Source organism: Sparus aurata, chromosome 3 (assembly GCF_900880675.1).
Source record: "Sparus aurata chromosome 3, fSpaAur1.1, whole genome shotgun sequence".
In the NCBI taxonomy this organism is placed as follows: Eukaryota; Metazoa; Chordata; class Actinopteri; order Spariformes; family Sparidae; genus Sparus; species Sparus aurata.
In genome coordinates, this window is record NC_044189.1 from 27,455,601 (window position 1) to 27,468,187 (window position 12,587).

Consider the following 12,587-nt stretch of genomic DNA (forward strand, 5'->3'; position numbering starts at 1 on the left):
AAGCTGTATCAATGTTCTTATCCAACTCTCAGCAAGACGACTAATATGTGAATTTCCCCAAATGTCAAATTATTCTTTAAAAATGGGAAATATCTAGTCGTCCCTACTTTGAATATTTCTGTCAAGGTGGGCTACTCAGGTAAAAGCCTATTCTGCAGCTGCCTCGAACAAGGCAATAATTCATTAATTGTACAATGTGACCAAATATGGTGTGTATGGAATACAATTAAACAGTTGCTGGAAGCATCACTTGTGCCTAAATATAATCAAGATTTGACAGTTTAATTAGCAAAGATGGCAGAACTGATCCTCCCTCATGCAGGAGCACAGGCTGAAAACAAAGCAAAACAAGTGGCTTCATGCAAGTTCAACAGTATATTAACACAACATTAATAATGTGTTTTCATTAAAGTGAAACTCTCGCCAAAATGCAACCTAGGCTTTTTTTGTGAATGTCTATCAGTCAAACCTTCGTGTAAAAGCATATTTACAACAAAAGAGGCACTTTTAAAGGGATAGTTCGGTTTTTCTGAAGTGGGGTCATATAAAGTACATATCTATAGTCGATCTGTTTCCTACTGTAATCACCGATCAGCGCAGCCTTGGTTTGAAATGGTATTGCTTTAATGACCTCATGAGTAGCACTGGGACTGAGAGTAACATATAGAGTTGTATGTATTTACTTTCTCAGTCATCTGAATCCACAGACTGGAGAAGGAGGATGAGAGGTCGAGAGCAAGACTAGGAAGATTGGAGGCTGAGCATGAACTATGAAAATGACTGGAGAGGGAACACAATGAATAAGCTCCGAGGTAGGGGAGAAGGTCAGAGTATTTTTTTGAAAACCAGGAATAAGAATTAGAAGATAGGAAATCCAACAGTTGAATTGAGGAAGCCAGAGGCTAGAAGAAAAATGGAGGTGTAGAGACCTTGGGACCTCTCTCCAATAATGCTGAATGGTAAATAGGTAGTCTGAATAACAGCAACAAAGTCGCTTCATGTACAGCGGCACATTTGGATTTAAAGTGTGAACTAACATTTCTGCATCCAACAGTGCATAGATTCAGCCTGGCATATATAAAATGGTATTACAATCCTATTCAATCCACCTCAAGACAAATGAAGGAAAACATTTGCAGATACAAGGAAGAGTCACTAAAATGCCAGAATGATAAACATTTAAGTGAATCCAGTCTGCTCCAACAGCCATAAATAAAACGTTTGTGACGGCATGAATGCTCAGTTTTGTTTCAAACAGGTCTTGATAAGACTATATGGTCGTTTTGAAGGCTATAGTCTGTGATGATGTTAAGTATTAGCTATTAGCTATTGTATTAATCTAAGAAATAATTCTCATGTTTATATTTATTTATTACACGGCTCTTCTTGATGCTGTAGAACGCTCCATTCACTTGAATGGGCCTTCCCAATGTTTGGCGGTTAATTATTTTCGTATAGTTGACCGCTGCTAAGCATATTTGACCGTCGTCAACCGGCCTTTTTGCCTCTGTTCACGTATTTCGCAGCACTCTGCGCTCAAAAACCTTTCATCCGCAAGTAGTCCAGTCACTTATTACCCCTGCATGTTCGGCCGCTAAGCGACGTCAGCTGATCTGTTGTCTACTTCAGATCTGAAAAAACGTACTCCTAGGCCACTAGTATGATTGAGTTTCACATTAACTTTAACATTTTTGGAAAATACAGTGATTTCAACTCTTGGCAAAAGGCTGAGTTGTCATCACCGGTCAAGAAAATAAAAAGAGAGGAAAGCAGTGAAGAGGGAGAAGCGAAACGGCGTCAGTTTGGCAAACTATATTTCTCTGCTGAAAAACACTATGAATGGTAACAAATAAATTGTAAAAAGACACTCTGTGTCAAGTTTTTTTTCGTTAGCAAGTAACCTATAATAAGCGGGATAATGTATAGAACGGCGGTCATTATCGGGAAAATAAGCGCCTTCAGGACGAATCAGACCCCTCTACCTCGCGTCGGGGACCGGTTCGTCCTGTCGGGACTTATTTTCCCGGTAATGACAACCGTTCTATACATTATCCCTTACGTATTAGCTAAGTAATCCATGTATTAATGTCCAATGAATTTACAAAGCCACTACCTTTTAACTTTGTACTAAATTGGTTATTAGAACTACAATAAAAAGAAATCTGTATGGCAACATAGCAACTGATTTGTCAAGATGAGCAGGATGTGCAAACCTGAAGAAGGGATACAATATGATTCAGCATGAATTAACTAAACTACATGTATGATTGGATGAGGGGTAAAAACTACATAATAAAAAATCAATACTGATTAATTATATAAAGCTAATATATTACATCATCAGATAACAAGAGTCTACAGCCATGCTAGCAATCCTGACGTTCAGCAGTTTTCAGCATTGTAATTTGAGTATTATCATGAAAATATTTGCTAATTAACACAATTACAAAGTACAACTGAGGCTGATGGAAATGTCATCAGTTTTGTAGAGATTTGGTCAGACTAGAGCAAATCATTTGAGGAAATGAAACAAATCTTGACTTATAATGGAGCCTGATCAGTGTGATTACAATTCATCCTGAGGGGGACATGTATGTCTGTAATAAATGTATGGCAATGCTTCAAATCGTTGTCAAATCACATCACTCTACAGTGAACCACCAGAATCAAACTGCTGGTGGCGCTTGAGGCAAAGTCGATAGGATTTGTCTTTAGTAACCAAATATCATGGCAATTTATCCAAAAGTTTTACAGTGTCAAATGGTGAACCAACTGTTTGTCATCTGACCTACTTAAGATCATGATGTTTTGCATTAAATTCATCTTGCACAGATGCCCGTCTATTTCCACTCACCATCATTGAGATCCTGTAGCAGGCTCTCCTGACCAGAGAAGTCCAGCTTGACTTTGATACTGACAGCCAGTGTCACGGCCTGGCCAGGCTTTAGAGGCAGGTGAGACGAAGCCTCCTCCAGCTCCCAGCTCAGAAACTCCCCAAACACTTTCTCTGCAAACACAAAAAGGGAGAGAAAGGCACATTCAACACTGAGAAAATGAGCACGATGATACCTGTTGGGATAAAAGATGGCAAGACTTGCCAAACTTGCTGGAACATAGATGCAAATATATTTGGACAAAGAAAAAAAAAATTACAGTGTTGTGCTCGTAGCCACCTAAGGGTTTTGCACACATAAGCTATTATCCTGAGTTGTTGGTTACCGTTTGTGCAAAAGGAGATGTGAGGAATGATGATGGGTTTTTTGCAATAAGCTTTCAAGTGCAACAAAGCTGCTGATTGGTCCCTTACCTGCGAGTCCTTCGGCTGCTCGTCACTAGACGTAACTCTCTAATGTATGCCCCAAACCCCTTCTACCTGAGACGAATGACTCAGCTGCATCCACTTCAGCCAGGAGCATCAAATGAATGATACATCACCTGAATAAAGCATGTGCTCTGTCTATACAGGTGAGCCATTCCTGCTCCTGGGGATTGCAGTAACAGCAAGCAGGCTGATTTGAACAGGAACACAGCAGAAGAGGCAATGCAAGTTCACTGTAAAAACAACAGTTTACACGTCCCTGCTTGATTCAGAACTGAAGCCTTAAAAATCCTCTAAGAGGATCTGAATGTAGGCAGCATTAAATAAAGATTTTGTGAATAACGTTCCACTTTAAAAATTCATAAACTCAGAGCTCCTTGCTGTGAATTAAAAGAGGAAAAAAGGAGAATGGGGACAGGGTGTAAGGCAGTGGGAAAATGATTTAGAGGAAAAGGATTGGGAAGAAAAAACAAGTTAAATATGCAACACCAGGGCTTGTAATTGAGTAGGTAGACAGCCAGGGTTGTGGATGGTGTTATCGCACTACTAGACTACAAGTCACAAGAAATGGTAGCCGTAAGACTGTCAAATTTTTCATGCCTTATATAAAGTATCAGACAGAGACATCCGTAATCTTGAAAATACAATATGGAGATCACGTCAGTGACACTCTATAGGAGATATGAAATAACCTCTATTTTTAACAATGTCCTGAACACTTAGGCTAGGGTTTCAGATTTTCATCCTCTCTGGCTTTGACTCCTCTGCTTCTCTTTCAACTTCAATAATCCATCTGTTGGAAAAAGTCCTGGGAAATTGCGGTAGAGCTGCAAGGTATGTACAAAAGACTAATCAGGAACATCGACACAATTAAAAAAACAGGAAAATACTGAAATACTCTGAAACTCTGTGCTGAAATAATAAAAATCAAGGAGCCACTAAGCATTCAATTTCGCATCAAGTCAAAATGTAATTTAGAAACAAAGGACTTGGATGTATACAATCAAAGCAATCATTACAGTGTCAAGAGAAAGCACTGCTTAGCATAAAGGTGGACTGGCACAAAGAGAAACATCTGACATCCTCCCTGTCATACCCTCAGGTGCACAAATTACGTTTGGGAAAACAATACAAAGATGGCCATGGAAAATAATTAACAAAACCCAATGACTGACACAGTTCATATTTTTCGTACATCAAGCCTATGATAGTATTCATTGTTAATTTGTGTTTTTTTCTGTAGTTAAAAGGGTTTCCTACACTTTAACTCATAAAGTATGACATTAAGACTACTCCACTGATTAAGCATGGCACAGGCATCCAGAGATACCTGCTTTATTCCACTCATTCTTCTTTGTGAAACCTGGTGCCCATATAACCCAGAATGCAAACCTGCAGTTCAGTTTTAGATTTGGCTGTATTAAACAGATTTGGATACTGTAGCCTTTATATTCAAGCAGAGATGCAGGCTACATGTCTGCAAGACCACTTCTTTCTGATTTCAACTTCTCTTCCTTTTGCCTACTTGTAATCTTCAGATCCAACCAACGCTGACTTAAGTCACTAGAGGCAATAGCCCCATTCACACTGCTGTTTGCATGCGGGGATCCTGTGTCAATCTGCATCCTCCTCTGTGTGAAAGTTTCATATGCGGAGAGGGGTGAAATTTCGCTCCGGCGCTGATACGCCTCTGGAGGTAGTATCAGGCTGCATTATTGGTGAACCACCCCAGTGTGAATGGATAATCCGGAGGTGCAGAGCGGGGGCGTGTCGGTCGTGCAGTCTGATAACTGCACAGGTCCTTCACTCAACTAAATACAGAGAAATGTCCCACAAAGCAACATTACAGGACCGAACAAAAGTAACTGTAACTGTAACTGTCGTTGGCAACTTATATGAGGAAAAAAACACCACAGCTGTACGTGGAGAAGAGTCTGTCCTTCCGCCTGTCCTACCGACTTTTCGTTACATTTCTGCCCGAAAAACAGCATCTGTCACCGGCAAAAATCTTTAACTCACCGAGTGTTTGTGATGAAAATAAATCACCGCGACCGTCAGCCCTCTGGACCGAGACTTCAGTAAACCTTCCCCCAGAAAACGGCCTCCGTCCCCACGAGTGAGTCAGACAGCGTCCTGTTTACTGATGGCGATTATGAAATTATGTAATTTAGCGGGAAAACCTAACTTTGTCACTTTTCAGGATGTTTGGTGGGTCAGGATCTCAATCACAACACATTATAGCAGCATCCATATGATTGTAAACTGTCCGCGGGTTTAGATTGACACCTGGGAAACACCTATGTCATCAACATGACGTGTACCGGCACGCCTCTTTAGGAGCCGCAGCGCTGGCTTTCTGTGTGAATTACAAGGCGGTACGGCGGAGATGCTTCGCTCTGCGTTAAAAGTGTTTTAGAGGACAACTGATCTGAGTTGATATAAATATCCACAGAAGAATAAGGTTAGTAGCATTGATAAAAAAAAAAATGTATGATGGCAGCTTACTTGCAATGCAATTCAGAGACAACTCAGTTTACTCTTATTCAAATATAAAACAACATATTATTGTATTAAGACTTTGTTTTTGTTATTAATAAAGTTTTTTATGAATAAAGACTTGCTTTTGAAAAACTGAGCTCCTATCTCAGGTGTCAGGATGGCTGAAGCTGGGGCAAGAAGAGTAATGCTTTGTTTTTCTTTTCGCCTCAGATTGTCTTCTTACTGTGACTCTATATCTTTTATTCATTCAGCTCCCACAGAAAAGGCAGCAGGCTTCAGAGAGGCCCTCTCAACTATGGCCTGTCTAAAGCCATTGCCAGGTTATAACTAAGGAGGCACAGGTGGGTGGCAACGAGGTAATATGATGACCAGGGACGGCAAGTCCTGTCACCATGGTGCTGTAGTGCAACACAACAGCTTCTGTCGGTGTCATTAATGATCTCCTGCTTAGTGATCAGGCTTGCAGACAGAGCATAGCCACAGGACTTACAGGTACCCAGAGTATGAATGTTATCACTTGGAAACAATCAAAATAAAAAAATTCTTTATGCTCACTGATTGTTGAAAAAACATCTAAACAAGATCTGCAGAGTCTGTCTATAGGTAGCAGCGCTGTGAGGCCGTTCTTAATGGTGGAACTTTGAGAAAAAGCATGTTATCATGCTTTCTATGCAAATGCCAACATGCTTATGTTAAGCAGGTATCAGTTTTACAATGTTCATGAGTTTTGTATGTTGGCATGCTAACTTTGCTTGTCAGCACCAAACACAAAGCTCAGCTTTTTTTTGCAGGTATTTGAGTATCTTTACACCAAAGACCAAAATAAACCTAGTTCTTACTTACTAGCATGTCATTAGGGATGTTAATGATTAATTATTAATTGATTATCACCTAAAGAATTTAAACAATTAAAAATGCCTTACTCGACAATCACAGATGGTCACAAGTACAATAAAATCATATTCTACAGTAACAGATAACAGATACTTCAATTTCACATATATCCAAATAAAACACAAATACCTATATGACAAAATGTACTTAATTAAAATACAAGTAATTTGTAATAAAAAAAATGATATTTTACATAAACTGATATTTTATTTTAGCCATTTATTTGCTTCAGTATTGATTTGATTTTGTTGCAAGTTGCTGAAAGGCAATAGACAGAAGCACCATAGTAAAATTTAAGTCGTCATATTGTCTTATCTTGTTTATTATTCAAGAAACATAATCTTTATTTTATCTGTTCTCATATCTCCTAATGTAGCTTACTCTGATTTTACATCAAACATAGATCACGCCAGTGGTTAAAACAGATGCTTATAGAAAAAGATCAAACATATTTCATATATTATTAATGCTTAATCGATAATCGATTGTTAAGGCAGTTGACTATGGATAAAAGGAAATACCTAAAATTTGCATCTCTAGTTGACATCCTTAATGTTCAAGCTGTGTGTGGTTTGATATCCTCTAACTTAACTTCAACTAAACTAAACCAAAATGTTTCAGACCAGGCATACACATGCTTTTCTGGTTGAGATGAAAACACAAGCTGAGGGACAGATAATCTGATAAATGTTAAGTTTCACCAATTGTGTGATTTGCAGTCGACACAGTGATTTGTAAAATGCTTGTCGAATTAATTACTTCTGTTTTATCAATTTTCTGGAGACCTGTTTGCCCTGTCTTTGTATCCTTTGCGACTTATTGTTTTAATGTTGAAGCACTTTGTAAAGTCTTTTTTTTGTTATGACCACTACAACTGACTTGACAGTGATTGTATTTCTGGGATTTAATGATTACAAGTGAGAAACCTGGGATGAAGATGGTTCGCAGACATGTGATGGAATAATAATATGGGCAATAGAAATAGCCACTGCCGCACATAATGACAACTGCTCCGATATTTTTGTAGGACTGTAGGAAACTGGTGAAACTGAAGTACTTCTTTGGCGTTTTTTCACTGTCAGATTGAGAGCACAAGTATTGACATGCAAACAGCTGATGAAGGGCCTGTCTACATCTGGTAATGTCTAAATGTGGTAGTGTGCACCCAGTATTACAATGATTAAAGTTTATACCTTAGACCACTGTATGTGCATGGCTTTAAAAGTCTGACACAAAAAATGGCGATGAACCTACACAGAGCTGAATGTATCTGGCCCTTGGCTATCCACTCGATAAAGGGTCAAGGCTGCGGTGGACCTTGACAACCCTTTATAACTCAAGAACGCAATGCAAATAAAAGTAAAAAGGATCACTGAAGTTAACTCATTACTAGCTACTTAAATCCAGAGAGCTGTTTCCATCTAGAATGCACCTGTAAATTATAACAAGTGGGCAATCATTATTGAAATTAGATGGTACACCAGTAAAAATAACTCCTTACACGATACATTCATTCAGGTGTGGTTATTTTTTCGATGACTTGGCTTATTTTAAGCACTTAACATGAAACTGCAGTGGTTCTGGAAGTTGTGGCAGCAAAAAAGATGAAGTTATGGAAAAAACAGAACTGGGTGATCAATTGAACTGCAGTGCAATTAGTAGGTCAGGTTATGTAATGCAGAACAGCAGGCTGTTCTTCCTCTGAGGCAATGATTGAGCTTTGGCTAAAATGTCTTTTTCTGACATGTTTTACATTTTCATAAATCTTCAGGTATTTTTTACTAACAGAGCGTGAAACACATGACACATTCCAGTATGTGCTAATTATCAGTCTGTAGAACAAACTGAGAACACTACTCTGCAAATATGGGCAATTTCAAAGGCAGCATATCTACTAGTAGCTTTCTAGGGCCGTCAATGGTTAGCTTTAAACAGAAGACACTCAACTATAAACACTGCTTTTATGCTGACTATGAAACAGGATCCCAAAACTCTTTCGAAACATAAAACAGAAAAGCTCTGTAGCCCACCTAATTTCGAAAAAAGACATAAATTGTCTCTAAAAGATAGACTTTATGCATTAAGATGACTATTGCATAAAGGCTTATATATAACTTTACATGAAACATTGAGAACATTTTCAAGATGGGAAGAGTTTTTGTTTTTCCTCTTGCCCAACAACAAGTCAAAATCTTTCCAAACAAACACAACCTCAAGGGCATTGCACTGCCCTTGAGGAACATTAGACATTGTTTAACAGCCTTTAATGTAAGCTACTTAATCACAGACATCTTCAAAATGCAGCTGGCAAGCTGCAGCCTACATGTCATGGACAAAGAGTGTGTTCTTAGTGGTGTTGTAGTAGAAGAAACACAGCAGCATCCAACTAAACCAAAGTGGCATTTGCAGTTCAGCTTAGATGCTGTTTGATGTGCAGCAGCTGTACAACTAATTAGATAACTAGCCTGCAAACGTATGTTGACAGAGTACTTTTCCATGGTGAATTCCATTGTTTGGTTTGGTAGGACAAGACATGTCACCATATTTCTAAGTTAGTTGGGAGGAAAACTGTAGAAGGAAAGCTAACATGGGTTGTTGTTGGGTCTGTGGCTTTGTTTAACCATCTGCCCATAAAATGCTGATATAACTGCTCTATTCAATCATCATCACCTATTTGTTTAAAATGAAGTGATTTGGCGCGCAGGTGCTCGAGTGGTTAGAGCGCATGCCATATACGCAGCCGACCCCGGTTCGATTCCGGCCAGAGGTCCTTTGCTGCATGTCACATCGCCCCTCTCTTTCCTATCTGTCTACTGCTCAAGAAAGGTGTCTATGCCGGAAAAAATCTTAAAAAAAAAACAAAAAAAAATGGGGTGATTTTACTGGCACTATGGAAACAAGTTAAGTGGATAAATAACAAAAGTATCCCAATGGCTTGATTCAAAACTATGGGGGACCATCATGAAACAAAAAAAACTATATAAATGTATCCCTTTTACAGATATGTATGCTTAACATACACTAATATGCATTTTAATTTAATTTGGATTTCAGTGACTGGGGACTATTTAAACACTAAATGAAACTGACACCTCACAACCCAAGACCTTAATCTAAAATCTGATCAACTCTGACAAAACAAATTAGAGGTTATTTTTTACACCACTGCACCTCAGCTACTCTAGATGTACAACAATAAATATACAACATATACATGCAGAGATGGAAAATACTTTTTTGGAGATTTTCCAAACAGAACAAAGTTACTGGTCGGTTAATGTTTGACTATGCCAGTCTGATATAAATAAAGAATGCAGAAACAACAACAACGAAAAAAAAAACAACACATTTTGAACAAAAAAGTAAAAGTAAGTTGTTAAACTGGCTTATTACTAGCTGTAATCTCTTGAAGGTGAAATTAATATATCTTACTAAAACATGGGACATACATGGCATGTTTCTCTCCTTTGGAAAATGATACAAAGACTGCATCTTTGTCTCAATGGAACATATCAACTCAGTTTACACAGGTTCAACCTGTAACAACATTTTCAATAACATATTCAAATTGCAACTAATGTCCTCTGTGAAATTAATAATAATATTTGTCGTAAAAGTGCTTCCTGGATATGTCCTCACTCAATACAACCACTTAAAGAGTTTCAATATCAAACACCAATACAGTTAGCCTTCAGGAACAAAGTGAAATACAGAAAATGACTCCTGTGACACACTTCAGACGGAAGCTGATCTGGCATTAAAATGGCCTTCAAAGGTCTCCTGGCTCAGACGTGGTATACTTAATTACTTACAGGGGTTCCATCTTTGTACTTTAATGAGGCCTGCTGCAAGAGCACACCTGTGGAGGTGGCTTTGTTGAAGAGATGGGGCACTTGGCTGCGGTCACTGTGACACAATTAGATAAAATAATGCAGATTGTGTGGGGTGAAAGTGGAGATGAGCAGAACCAACTTAGGAGACTGATAATGTTTATAACCAGGTGTCTTTTCCAGCATAGATATGACAGACTCGACAGCCAGGGGTCAAGTTAGAGGTAGTGTTCAGCCAGAACAAATACAAAAACAGTGGTAAGAAATATGTTAACTATGTTTGCTAAATGACGTTCATATTTCAATCCTGTCTGTATTTTCATGTGTTACATGTTAATGATAAGAGCTAAATGTAAATTAATAACAACTGTATAAAGTAACTGGGACACCTGTAGCAGTGTTAGTTGGGAGAGTTTCTCATCCAAAATATAACTAATAAAACAATACTGACTGCAAAGGCAGAGATAGCTAGAATACTGATAACAACATTATCATAGATTCCAGATGCTGCTGCTAAGGTCTCTTAAGGACAACAACAGCAGAGAGCGATGAGGAGGTGTAAAGGTAGTAATACATCCTGCAGAACCGCTAAACTGAATATGTGATATCAAAAAGTTATCATTTTTGAAAGACATACATATACTTTAATGAGTAAATTACATAATTGAAAGGCTCTCTGCTATAACAGACTTGACAAATAAATCAAGATGGTCAGTCGTGGTCAAAAGTTTACATACAGAAAATGTATGTCATGGCATTCTTCAATTCCAATTATTTCTACAGCTCTCACTTTTCTGTGATGGACCAAAATAAGGTGCTTTTGATAGCCATCCACAAGCTTCTGGTAGTGCTCGAGCTGAATTATTTTCTCAGGATCATTGTCCTGTTGGAATACCAAACTGCACCCAAGACAAAATCTTCTGGCTGATGACTTTAGGTTTTCCTAAAGAAACTGGAGACAATCCTTCTTCTTTATTATTAGGGCCCGAGCAGGTCATCGACCTGTGAGGTCCTTATTGTAATTGGAAGAGAAAGAATTATTCTTCTGCGCTTTAACTGCTGTTTTGGAAGCCTGAACATACCCCAAAACTCACCAAATTTTGAACATACGTCACACCTGGCAACATTTTTTATAATTCAATGTCATTGGGCGTGGGCATGACCTGCAGGCTCTGTAGTGCTCCCTATTGTTTAGTCCCCCCAGGAATATGCAAAGAAAAAGTTTAAATTCCGCGGAGAGCAATTTTGATTCCGCGGAGAGCAATTCTTGATTCCGCGGCTTGAAAATTAAAATTCCGCAAACATAAAAAAAACATACTTTCTTTTAAAAAAACATACTTTTTTTAATGTAATAATGAATTAAGTATTCTCTTGTGAAATTAATTGCAATACCAGAACACTGCAAAACATTGTGGAACCTACTATTACTGGTTTTAAAATAATCAACATCAACATTTTCTTTGTCCCTGTTGGGCAGATTTATTTGCAACATAAAAAGTGCAAAACTTTTCACCAAACTATGGATGAAGGTTTAGGAACTAGCAGTGAGACCAGTTCCTCTGAAGTTCTGGTGTCACTGCAGGAGAGCTGGTATCAGTGAACACAGAACCAGACTGAGCTGCTCGTCAGAACATCTCTCTACACATTGAGTCAGCCTTCCTGCGGTGGAGTGATTGACAGCATGTGATTAACACGAGCTCGACAGCAGTTCAAACTGTGACTGTACATTCAGAGCTGCGACACGTTTGCTTGACGATGATTCAGGTGTTCTTCACTCACCTGGTGGATGGAAACTTGAGTATGTCATTTCACTGCACGTTGATAATGAAGTTATTTTCATTATCAATGTGTACTTCTACTGTGAGTCTAGAGCCCAGTCTATCTGACAGCGACATCTAGCGGCCGGGATGAAAACTACATGCAAAATGTGATAGTCCGCGGAGGGTCTTTGAATCCGCAGACGGCCGAGAAATCTGCGGTAAATTCCGCGATCGCGGAATCGCGGATTCCTGGGGGGACTAATTGTTCTTGCGTGCCTTCCACAT

The 12,587-nt window shown here is 38.7% G+C and overlaps 1 protein-coding gene across 2 annotated transcripts in view; it reads right to left on the reverse strand.

Annotated features, from left to right (window-relative positions):
• Positions 1-12,587, reverse strand: part of trappc9 (trafficking protein particle complex subunit 9) — a 257,722-nt gene that overhangs the window by 167,397 nt on the left and 77,738 nt on the right. For both annotated transcript variants that reach the window (XM_030412357.1, XM_030412356.1), the window contains one exon: positions 2,855-3,007. In XM_030412357.1, the coding sequence (XP_030268217.1) occupies positions 2,855-3,007 (153 nt within the window). The remainder of the gene's footprint in view (positions 1-2,854; positions 3,008-12,587) is intronic.